Below are 12,590 nucleotides of genomic sequence, written 5' to 3'. Positions count from 1 at the left end.
CTCACAACAATAACAAACCCAAGGATGGAGGAGCGGGAGTGCGCAGGCGCGGGCCAGAGCGCCTTCCCCTCTCCGGTCATTTGCGCTCCCTGTACGTTCCCGCAGGTACGTGACCTTGGAGGACTGTCAGGATTCGCGGGGCTCGATGGGAATCGTAGTCTTCCTCGGATTTGTATATTTTTTTAGCCTAGCCTCTGCTAATAAGAAACAAAAACACAATAGTCCAGCCCATTGCTATCGACATGCATGACTAAGAGGTCTCTAATCTACCAAATGTGTTGTTGTGGGAATCGTGCTTGTTTCGGAGTCAGAAGCGCGTCTGTTTAGGACTACGGTCTGCAAGGAGCACTGGGCAGAAAACTTTTCATTCCGCAATGCATTTCGGATGTTGTAGTTTTGTTCCTCACGATCCTTTTATTTGCCCCCGCTGAATACGTCCATTGCAGTAGAACGGGTAGGGGGATGGAACCCCATCTTGAGGCTGCGTCGAGCGTTATCCTGCGCTCAAATTCAGACGTGTTAGCCATTCCAATCCTTTTGCAAAACTCTTGGACGTAACAAACCGGAACTCGCAGCCTAGAGTCGGAGGGAGGGGCGCCGGCGTTTTGCGTCAGTAAAACGTCACGCACGGAACGACTGGGCAACCAATCCCGAGCCTAGAACACGCTCGGCACTCCCTGTCCCGGCCTTCCGTTCACGTGCTCGTTCTCGCGTTTTGAAGGGCTAACGCGCGGCGGCCGCTGCTGGTTGCCGTGGCGACAGAAAGCGCGGGAATTACGGATAAATTGAAACTGCGATTGCGCGGAGTGAGTTCTCAGGGGCTTTCGAGACAGAACACAGCTGGCGTTCTGGTCAGATACCTGCGACCCCCGGCGTGGGGAACCCCGACGTTCTGCGCGGGGTGAAGCTGGAGACTCTGGGGAACGGGAGAGGTAAGCGGTGGGTGCTCCTGCGGGCCGGCGGGAAGCTAGCGGCCTCCTAAAGGAGCGAGGACTGGTGTTTCTGAGCCGTGGGGGCGGGACGGCCGCTTGTGGGCCAGTGCTCGTGGGGGACTCTGTGTTCGGGGGCGGGGGGGAATCCTAGAGACAGGACCTGGAACGCGGCCTGAGGGGCACAGGAAAGCGGACTAGAACGGCAAGAGGGATCCGCGAGAAAGGAGAGGGCCGGGCGGGGAGAATCCTCGAGACCCGGACCGAACGCTCTGCTGGCCGAGGCGAGAGGGTCACGGGTTCGCGGCCAGCCAGAGCTGCCCAGTGGGTTCGGGGCAGAACCCTGTCCCGTCGGCGTCCCGAGGGGCTGGGGAAGCGCTGGAGGGCGCCAGTAAGAGCAGGCGCGGCCGGGGGGGCCGTGGCCGCAGCGCCTGAGCCTCGCAGCCTCCCGACCGCTGCGGCCGTTGGCCTGGACGCCGTGCCCTGCTCGGTACAGGTTCTCGGTGCCAGTTGGTACTGGGCGCGATACTCTTTAATTCGTTTCTTTCTACCCCCCCCCTTCCTCCAACTCTTGGTTCCCTTCGCAAAGTTTTCATCATTTTTTTCACCTGCCATTCTTTTTTCCCTCCCCTCATTTCCCCCATTTCCCTTCCTTATTCCCCCACCCATTTGCAAAAGATCTCCTTACTTCTTTTATCAGTCGTCTGCTTTTCCTCCCCCCATATATATTGTATATTTGATATAGGGGAATAAAACTCCTGACCTACTATGTCCACGAGTTTGTGTTCTCTAATATTGAAGAATGAATTTTAGGAACAATGCAGATTAAGAGTGGAATATACTTATTGAGAGAAAGACAGTTTCTGTCTGAGAGACAGATGAGGTCCGGAGCCTGTTGCCAAGGACTCTGTCTTTTTTAGGGACTTGTATGGAGTAAAATATGGGGAGAGACGGGTTTAAGGTGGGGAAAACTGGGAACTTGCAAGGCTGATGGGCATAAAGTGGGATAGAACTGTGGTTAGCCAATAAGATTAATAGTTCAGTTAAAATTGATTAAGTTGGGGACAAATGGGGAAGTGAGTCGCCTACGAAGACGACATTCTTAGCCTAGACTCTTCCCCTTAGGGGGTTGGAATGGTGACTCCAGACTTCCTCAGGGGGATGGGGAACTATTTAGAACATGGATCCTCAGGATATGGGTGCATTTGTGTGGTCTTTTGTCTTGAGGCGTGGCCCACAGCAGAAGGTGTCAGTGTCCCCCACAGTTGCCAGGTATCTATCTGGGCTTTTGCACTGCCTCTATTGAGGACCCACCCCTGTCTGACTTTCTATAGTATTTCTAACTAACTCAGCTGCCTGCATCAATTGAGTTTCTTGTATAAAAGAAGTCATGTGCTATTTAAACTGGTGTGTCTGATTATTTCACTTAACATTATAGTTTCAAGGTGCATCTATTTGCCTACCAAAGCCCCAAGTTTATCTTCCTTTATGATAGTAGTACTCCATTGTGCGCTAATACTACATTTTCTTTATGCACACATCTGTTAAGAAAAAAACAAGGGGCTGGGGATTAGGTCAGCAGCATAAGCACCTGCTTTGCAAGCACATGGTCATGAGTTTGAGCCCCATACCAAAGAAAAAAAAAAAAAAGACTGGGTGATGCAAGAAGCTGGTCTCCCCACTGTGGCCTTCCTTTTCTTGGAAAAAGGAAAAGACCAAAGGAAGGGTTAGAGGTTATTTGTGAAAGATACAAAATGCAAATTGGTAATTACAAAAAGCAACTGTTAGAATATTTCCAAGGGCTAGGTATAGTGTGCAGGCCTGTAACTGAAGCACTTGGGAGGCTGAGACAGTAAGGATCCCCATGAGTTCCAGGCCAGCCTGGGCTACATAGTGAGACTCAATCTCAAAAAAATTATTTTTGTTTGGGTGTAATCCTAGCACTCAGTAGATTGAGACAAAGAGGGTTGCTTCTACTTCATGGCCAGCCTGGGTTACATGGTGAATTCAGTACCAGCACAAACTACATGGTGAGTCTCAAAAAATCAAACGGCCCCCCAAAATCTTTTTAAGGAAATACTTTTACTATTCATTCTGTGGTGTTAAAATTTTCGAAGCATTTCAACTTTTAAAATTTCTGCTGTTTTTAAAGATGATGTTTACTGTTTTTATAAATTCTGTATCACTATATGTTTTAAAACTTTTATGTTTAAGTTAAATGGAACATAAAGAAATGGATGTATCAGCGGTTCGAGTTGAAGTACAAAATGTCCTTAATGCTATGCAGAAAGTCTTGGAGTGTCCAATTTGGTAAGTCTTCCTTTTGTGACTGTCTCCTAAGCAAACGAGTAGCTTTGAGTAGCATTGGCCTGATGTACTAAGCAGAAAAACAGTAAACCACATCTGTCAAGATGAGGCTGCGATAGTTTCTGCATTTCTTGATGGAAGCGCTTTAAGACACCATGAAGTACTATTTCTTTTCCTCCTCCCTGCTTCCTGCCCCTGCCCCCAACTTCTCAGCCCACTAAGCCCCCTTTCTTTTCCTGTCTGGATGGGCTCCGCTTTGGGGAGGAACCTGACTTGGGTAAAGAATACTTGTACTTTTTTTTTTTTTTGATACTTGTTAGAATGAATGCCATTAACAATGGCAAAACAATTCTGCAGATGCTCAGGGTCTGTGGGGGACTGGTGCTTGGAAGGACCTCTTGCTGAAGCTGGCTTTGTACATTTAACAAGAGTGCTGCAGCTCATGGAAGCTTTTGGCATGCGCACCCCTGTGTGGGTCTTTGTTTTTCTCCAGCTATGAAATGAAGCAGGGACTGCACGGTTCAAGACTTTTTTTTTCATAATTGAAGTTTAGTTTACCAGTGGTGAGATGCAGAGATCTTAGGTGTGCAAGGCTGTGAGCTAGTTTTTGTCATTGCTCTTTGCTGTGCAGTACTGGGGATTGAACTCAGGCCAGCACCCTTGATACTCAGCCACATTCCCAGCAGAGGAGGGAGTGCACCCACAGGCAGACACATCTAGCGCATCCAACCCAACCAAGATGCAGGACATTTCTGTTTCCAAAGAGTTCCCCTGTGTACTGAGTATTGAATCTAGGACCTTATCCCTCAAAAATTGCACCTGAAATGAATCCTCAGCCCCCGCCTTATTTTTTTTTAAATTTTGAGACGAGGTCTTGCTGTGTTGTTCAGGGCTGGCCACAAACTTTTGTGTCTGTTTTTTTGTTTCTTACCAGGAATTGAACTCAAGACCTTGTGCTTGTCAGGCAGGCGCTGCACTGCTGAGCTAAATCGTCAGCTCTTTTTTTTTTTTTTTTTTTTAATGAATTTAAAAGCATTTCTTGAGGCTGGGGTTAGAATTATGCTCTAGAGTCAGTCTTCAGCACTGTGAAAAATAAATACAGTTAAAGCATTGCTCGGAGAAAGTCAAAAACCCTGAGCAGTAATTAGATGAGCTGTCCAACTTCTCTTAAATCTACAGAATAAATTAAAACGTACATCCAGGGTCTCTGGTGAGACAGTCAGACGATGAGAATTAGAATCACTGCCTCCTTGCTCCCTCTTACCCACCACTCTGCTCACCCTGACCTGTGACTGTTGGTGGCACCTGCTGTTCCTGTCCTAGAATGCTCTTCCCAGCAGTGACTTGAGAATGCTGGCTTGGGGATCACCTTTTCCAAGAGGCAGCTTCCAACAGCTCTATTTAAAACAGCACACTCTTATCCCACGTCCCCCTTTATTTTGCTCTGTAATATTAGTTACTGCCTGACATTCTGTGTAATTATTTCATCCTTTTCAAAACCCACAAAATATAAACTCCATGAGCACTCAAGTTTTTCTTCTGTTTAATTTTATATCTTTAGCAGTCAGAACAGTATAACAGTATCTAGGATATCATTAGCCACTCAATAAACTAATTAAATGACAAGATGCATTGTTTTCCTGTTGGTGTTTATTCATCTTAGCTGCTGGGGATGGAAGCCAGAATCTTGTTGAAATACATTAATGCAGAATTGAGCATGCTCACCGTAGGCTCTTGTCCCTGAGCTACCTCCCAGCATTTCTTATTTTTATTTATTTTTGAGGGTCTTGCTATGTAGCATAGAGTGACTTTGAATTTACAGCAGTTCCCCTGCCTCAGCCTCCCAAATGCAGGGACTAGAGGTATGTGCCACCACCCTTGGCTTCCCTTTTTTACTCAAGACAGTTTCTCAGTCACTGGGTTGCTCAGCTGGGCTCAAATTTGTGATCTTCCTGCCTCAGCTTCCCAGAGCACTGGACTTATGGAAATGTGCCACCATGCCCAATTCCCCAAAATTTTTTAAATAATGGTAATAGTAGTGGATGGCAGTCAGAAAATAAACTGAAAATGTTGTATCAATTGCCAGTTACCCTCAATGAAAGAGAGTAAATTCAAAGTAAACTTGCTTTTGTGCTTCAACAAAGTTGTTTTCCATACTTGGAATCAAGTTAATAAGATTTAGGTTTGTACAAGCTGTGTTTTTGGAGAGAGACAAGACTAGCTGTCCTCTTCCTACCCCTCAACATTTCGCCAAACAAAAAAGGCTAAAATGAGATTTACAGCCTCATTTATGAAACATCAGAACCTGAGAGACAGGAAATAAAATTGTAAGAAAAAATTACTTTTGAAAAAGCACAAAACTCACCCACAGTAATTATGGGGTGATCAAAAGTCTTCAATGATGTGGCTCATGGGGCCATTTATTTTGCATTCTCATGATACTCAGTCATGAAAGGGTAATGTTCTTCCTTATTCTGCCAGATTAAACCATCAATTAAAAAACTCAGATACAAGGGCTGGGAATTTAGCTCAGCAGCATAAGCGCCTGCCTTGCAAGTGTGCGGTTGTGAGTTTGATCCCTGGTACCGATAAAAACGAAAAAAGACATAAAACACAAAAACCTCAGATACATAAAAATTAAAGATGCAAGAAGGAAAGTCACTGCTAAATCTTTCTTTTTGGTCAGCACTTGTGTATTTTCTATCTTACTGGTTTTTTTTTTTTTTTTTTTTCTGTTTTCTTTTGTAAGTAGTCTAAAAACTAACTTGGAATAATTTAAAGCTAAGGCTGTCCATTACATTCACCGTTGCAGTGTACACAGTTATATGAGGAGTTGCAGGTAGGGCTGTACCTGCTTCTCTCTTTTTATTATTTTTTTGCAGCACTGAGCACTGCACTCAGAGCCCTGTGCCCACTGGGCAGATGCTCTGCCTCTGAGCTGTACCCCAAGGGTATACAGTGCCCAGTGTCCTATTCTTTTTTTGGACAAGGTCTAGTTGTGGTACCTTGGCTGGTCTTGGTTTGGTTTTGGTTTTCTGAGACGGTCTTGCTATGTAGTTCAGGCAGGATTTGTACTCATTACGTAGACCAGGCTGCATCAAACTCAGCCATCCTTCTGCCTCAACCTCCTGCGTGCTGGGTGACAGGTGTGTGCCTCTATGCCTGCCTCAACTGGCTACTATCTAAGATGATCACTAGTGTTCTCTTAACTTTTTGCACATGACTATCAAATGTCTGACTTCAAACAATTTGCTAAGATGAATTTGCAGTTTCTTATTTTTTAAACTTAAATCTAGCTTCTTTATTCAGTGAATTATCTGTTAAGGGCTCAAAATGTTGCCTGGTTAGAAAGTGTTGAAGCAGGGGCTGGGGATTTAGCTCAGCGGCATAAGTGCCTGCCTTGCAAGCAGGCAGTCGTGAGTTCGATCCCCGGTACCGATAAAAAGGAAAAAGACCAAAAAAAAAAAAAAAAAAGAAAGAAAAGAAACTGTCGAAGCTTGGACCTCTGGACCGAGAAGGATGCCCCAGGGTTTCCCACTCCTGTCCCACCCTCAGACTCCTCCTCCACTCATTACCTTTCCCACGCTGGAGTTTTCATCTGCTTAGGGTTTGTGTTTATGGTGTGTTTGTGCAGCTTGGAGTATAATTACCATACTGGAATGTAATTATTTCAGGCTTGAATCAGTGGTGAGAGTGAAAGCCATCTGGTGCCATAGCTAGATCCAGTTCCCCTTTTTCTGAGAGTTTCTGTGCTATCTAGCTTATCTAGCAAGTAGTGATTTAGTGACAAATCAGAATTCTCTTTGTGGGGACCGTTTTCATTTTTAACTTTAGTTTTTGAGACAGTCTTTATGTAGTCCAAGCTGACCTTTTCTAGTCAGGCTTCTGTTTTAGAGACCAATTCTAATTTTTTTATTTTTTTGATTCTGGGGATTGAACTCCCAATCTCATGCTTACCAGGCAAGTGTTTGAGCCACTGAGCTAAATCCTGGACCCTGTCAAGCTGACTTTGAACCTGCTTTTATGTAGTCCAGGCTGGCCTTGAACTCACAGCAGTTCTCATGCCTCAGCCTCCCAAGTGCTAGGATTACATCAGCTGTTTTTTTTTCCTCTTTTTTGTTCTTTTCTTTTTTTTGTACCAGGACTCAAACTCAGGACCTTGGGCTGGGGATTCAGCTTAGTGGCATACGTGCCTGCCTGGCAAGCATGAGCTCGTAAGTTTGATCCCTGGTACCAAATAAAAAAAAGAAAATCAAGTTGCAAACTCAGGACCTTGTACTTGCCGGGCAGGTGCTTATGCCACAGCTGTAGTTCCACCTCCAGCTGTTTTCCTTTTTAAAGTCCCAATAATAATAACTAATTTCTGTGCAAGTCACTCCTTGTACCTGATTTCATCCTCAAAGCAGCCCTGGAAGGGTGGCACACGGGTGGCAGAAGGAAACAGTGCCCAGAGGTGGCTCTGTTAGTACAACAGGGCTGTTGTCCCAGTGTTTCTTGTGACCCTGTCTGAAAGTTCGGTGTTCCATGAGAAGAACCACATTCCTGTCCCTGCCTGTGTTCTTTCTTGAGTGTCTGGCCTGACTGTGCTGAGGAAAATCATCTTCTAAAGCCCTCATTCAGCAAAGGCACAGGAGCCCTGAACTCAGCGTAAGATCCTGGCTGCTCAGGCGGAACAATCTCCACACGATGTCGCCCCCCCCCCTTGCCAAGACCCCCGCTGTGCTCCACCCTGGCTGTGCCCCTGCTGGGCTGCCATGTGGCTGGTTTCTTTGCACTGTCCTCTTGTCTCCTTGTGTTCCCTGGGGTCCCCTCCCCACCCGTGTTTTCTGCCTCTCTCTTTCTCTGACACCAATTCCTATCAGCTCTTAGGTATTTCTCCTCACCTGTGTGCCACATCTAGGTGTGCGCTCCTGGAGGCGGCTTCAGGACGTCCCCTGATGTATGTGTTGCAGCCTGTGCTTGCACATACTGAAGGTTTAACTTGTTCTTGTGGCTGGGTGGTGGCACATACCTATAAGCTTGGCACTCTGGGAACCTGAGGCAGAAGGACCACATATTTGAGCCCAGTGTAGCCAATTTAGTGAGAACTGGTCTGTAAAAGTTAGAGAAATGGCTAGGGTATTGCTCAGTTCGAAGGGTCTGGATTTAGTTCATATATATGTATTTCTGTGTGTGTGTGTATTTTAAGTGAATTAAATTCAGAAAGGTGTTTAGATTTTGTGAACAGGGAGGGGTGGGCAATTCCCTTAGTATGTGTTTATTTCAGTGTTTTTAAAAAGTAATCAGAAACCAAGCACCCTGCGCTCCTGAAGGGACATCACAAGGTACACAGCACTTCCCAGGTTGAACCTGAACTTCATAGGGCTGCATGTGCTGTTCACTGGAAATCAAGACACTAGAGCAGCCATGGCGAGCCTTTCAGACCCAAGTGCCCTGAATGCTGAAAAAAAAGAAACCCTGAATGCTGTAGTTTAGCTGGAAAAAAGTCTTTTGTCTTAAAAGAAAAACATAGTGACAAAGTTTTCAGTGACACAAAACGGCCCGCCCTGGGCACTGGGCCACAGGCTCGCCTGTCCCAAACTAGACGAACCTGCCGAACCACACCTTGAGGCTGCAGTTGTCAAGTTCTAAAATGAGGGAAATTGCAATTAAGTAATGTAGTTTTTTAAGTGAGAAGAAGAAAAAACGAGAGAGGAAATCTGTAGAAAAAAGAGGTGCCACCATGAACCAGGTGCTGTTTGGGTACCAGATTACTGTTTGGGTACTGATTGAAACACACCCAACTATTAAAAACAAATTGCATGGCTGGGCATGGCAATGCTACCTGTAATCCCAGTACACAGGAGACTGAGGCAGGAGGAACATTGTGAGTTCAAGACCAGCTTGGGCTACAAAGGGAGCTCAAGTCTAGCCTGAACTGCACAGCAAGACCCTGTCTCAAAAAAAAAAAAAAAAACTAGTGTGAAACAATAAAACATTAATATTAGATGACATTAAGACAATTACTCATTTTTAGGAGTAATAATGATTTTACACTTAGGCTTAAAAAAAAGTCTCCAAGGGGTCAGAGATATAGCTCAGTAGCACAGCACCTGCCTGGCAAGTTGTAAGGTTGTGAGTTTGATCCCTGGTACCCAAGAAAAAGTTTCTAACCTATTGCAGTGATGCACATCTGTAATCCCAGCTACTCTGTTTGTTTGTTTGTTTTTTTTGTCTTTTTCATTTTTATCGGTGCCAGGGATCGAACTCACGACTGCCTGCTTGCAAGGCAGGCGCTTATGCCGCTGAGCTAAATCTCCAGCCCCAATCCCAGCTACTCTGGAGGCTAAGGAGAAAAATTGTAAGTTTGAGGCCATCTTGGGCAATTTAGCAGGCCTGTCTAAAAGCAAAATTTTACCAAAAGGGCTGGGGAGGTAGGTCAGGGGAGGGGTGCTTGCCCAACATGCCCCAGGCTCAGTACCTAGTGCCACTAAGATGAAGTGACCTCTTGACTGGGATTTGTCTACAAATAACCTGTGGCAGTGGCAAACGTGGATTGAACAGGACTGGCAGTTGTTGAAACTGGGTGGTGGTACATGGAGTTCTTTTTTTTTTTTTTTTTTTTAATGTACTTACATAGGGAGGCAGGCCAAGCTGCCCTCCAACTCACATCCTCCTGCTCCAGCCTCCTGAGTGTGGGGCTATTGGGGTGCACCACCACGTGGGGCCCATTTTACCGTATTTATGAAGATGTTGGGAATTTTCCATGTTAACAAGAAAGGCAATCATATGCTGCCCAAAAAATGATAGGGGATCCAAAAGAAACACCAGGTGTGGGCCCTCACTATGGGGGCCAGGGTTGTGTGGGTAGAGCCTTGAGTGGAAAGACCGCCTGCCAGTTCACTTGCAGCTTTCACTTTTTGGCTTAGCCCTGGCATATCCGATTGCCAGTACAGCTGTTCCTGTGCTTTGGAACCATGTTAAAGAAACGAAATGTCATGTTAATACAGTACCTGTCACCTGACACTCTGATCACCAAGACCTCCACCAGGTGACTGTCCGGCAGGTGGGCAGGCTGCACATGCTAGGTGGGGATGACCACTTTCTGGAAGAAACAGCAGGGAGGCTTCTTCCTGCTGCTCAGAAGGTCACACAGCTTAAATGTTAGCATTGTTTATTTGTGGAGTTTCCCATTTGATATTTTTAGACCATTGTTGACTCTAAATAACTGAAACTGCAGGGAGTGAAACCAGGCATAAGGGGAAACTGCTGTAAGCAAAAGCTTCTTTGTAGAGTTCAGTGTTTACTTAAACTGCAGGAGGTGCACTCAGAATGCTAGCTCAGGCCAGGGTGGTGACACATGCCTGCAGTCCCTCTGCTTAGGAAGCTGAGTCAGGAGGACCACCCCCAAGTTCAGTTAGCCTGAGCTACATAGTGACTTCAAGGCCAGCCTGGACTACATAGTGAAACTGTCTCAAAAAATTATATATACAGATGTCTATATTCATAAATGCACATATACATATAGCTCAAAAATATAGGGAAAATTAATAGGAAGTGGTTTTTTTTTGTTGTTGTTGTTGTTGTTGTTTTTGTCTTTTTGAGACAGGGTCTCACTACGCAGTTTAGACTGGCCTTGAAAGTTTATAGCCCAGGCAGGTCTCAAACTCCCAATGATCCTCCTGCCTCAGCCTCCCAAGTGTTGGGATTACAAGAATGCACCACCATGCCAGGCTCCATTATCAATTTCATAAATGTTAATGACAATATAGAATATTGAAACCATCAGTCTAATTCTGGGGGTATTTCTTTTATGTTCTGTTTTCTTTGTGTGCTGGGGATGTAACCTAAGGCCTTGTAAATGTTGAGCAAATATTTTACCCCTGAGCCACATTCCTGCCTGTAATTCTGTTTTAATGTCTGAAAGCTTAGGAAAGGTAAGGATCATATTACTCCTAGCCTAGCAGACATTTAATAAGTACTGATGAAATGCAAAGCCATACTGCTAGACGTTGTGGTGCACACCTGTGACACTCAGGAGGCCAAGGCAAAAGGATCACTGCAAGTTCCAGGGCAGACTGGTCTACATAGTAAGCTCAAGGCCAGTCTGAACTATATAGTGAGACCCTGTCTCAAAAAGCCAAAAATACAAAATTAAAATTAAAAATTGAGTCACGGTAAACTGCTGTATTCAAAATACACTTATTTTTAAATAAGTTGCTGAGCCTAATTTATAATTCTCTTTTTTCTCTTCTACCATCCTAGTCTGGAATTGATAAAAGAACCTGTTTCCACAAAATGTGACCACATATTTTGCAAGTAAGTTTGAGGGGTTTTTGTGACCCCCTTATTAGCTTTTATGCTTCTTCTTATAGCACAGGGAAAACTGGACAGAAAACTGGATAGAAGCTTTCTTTAGCTTCATCAGTTAAGTCACAATGAAAAAATCTACCTGGGTTCCTTTCTGGTGGGAGAGTATCTACCAAGTCACCGTATTTGGCCCCAGCTCGACCTCTGGACAAGCCTCGCTTATCTGTGTACAGAGTGCTGGGAGGCCCCTCTGGGCGGCTGTCGGGTTTCATGTCCCAGGGTGGCCCTCAGAGTGTTGCCAGCCAGTGTTTTCACAGGTGGTGGTAAGGTAAAGAAAGTCCTAGTATTTAAAAGCTGTTCTCTTTGTGTGTGCCTGTGTGTTTGTGTATGTGTACATGTGGAATTGAACCCAGGGCCTTCACATCAACCTGCATTCCCTTTTTTGAGATGAGTCTCATCCAGTTGCCCAGGCTGGGCTCAAACTTGCCATCTTCTTGCCTCAGCCTTCCAGAGTGCTAGGGTGCAGGGTGCACTGCCACGCCCAAAGTCTTCCCATTGAGAGCCTTGTGTAGAACTCATGTGTTCTCCTTGAGCGGGGACACCATGGAGCCTCCCAGAGCTCTAACACAAGCAGAATTCGTTCTCTGAGCCCACGGGTGGTGCCAGTGTTCTGTTGATCCTTCAGGATTTCCCTTAGCGCAGTCATTTGGAGTCATGTAAAAATTCATTTCTTCTTTTTCTTTCCTTGGTGTGGGGATTAAGCCCTGGTCCTTCACACGGAGCTGTGTCCTCAGCCCTTTGTATATTTTGAGATAGGTTCTTGCCAAGTTGCTCAGGTTGAGCTCCAGCTTTCAGTGCAGCCTCAGCCTCCCGGGGTGCTGGGCTCTCAGGCCCATGCCACCATGCCCAGCTTCATTTTCTCTTTTGAGTTTAGTTAGCAACCTTTGTGTTCTTCACGTGTTATTTTCCTAGTGTAAAGAGGGACTCAGGTCGCTGGCTTGGTTGGTTTCTCCATACCTAGGTCTGCTGTTACTTGCGGAAGTGTTGTGCAGGCTGCAGCATGGC

The 12,590-nt window shown here is 45.5% G+C and overlaps 1 protein-coding gene across 6 annotated transcripts in view; it reads left to right on the top strand.

Annotated features, from left to right (window-relative positions):
* Positions 1 to 11: 11 nt before the first annotated feature.
* Brca1 (BRCA1 DNA repair associated) overlaps positions 12 to 12,590 on the top strand; it is a 43,407-nt gene continuing 30,828 nt past the window's right edge. For all 6 annotated transcript variants that reach the window (XM_063251651.1, XM_023563945.2, XM_013149698.3 and 3 more), the window contains exons 1-4: positions 12 to 105; positions 722 to 932; positions 3,144 to 3,239; positions 11,481 to 11,534. In XM_063251651.1, the coding sequence (XP_063107721.1) occupies positions 3,148 to 3,239; positions 11,481 to 11,534 (146 nt within the window). In that variant the 5' untranslated portion in view covers positions 12 to 105; positions 722 to 932; positions 3,144 to 3,147. The remainder of the gene's footprint in view (positions 106 to 721; positions 933 to 3,143; positions 3,240 to 11,480; positions 11,535 to 12,590) is intronic.

Source organism: Cavia porcellus, unplaced genomic scaffold (assembly GCF_034190915.1).
Source record: "Cavia porcellus strain 051 isolate PalLab524CR breed Dunkin Hartley unplaced genomic scaffold, mCavPor4.1 scaffold_6, whole genome shotgun sequence".
NCBI lineage: Eukaryota > Metazoa > Chordata > Mammalia > Rodentia > Caviidae > Cavia > Cavia porcellus.
The sequence above is the reverse complement of the archived record's forward strand: the minus strand, read 5'-3'. Positions and strand labels throughout refer to the sequence as shown.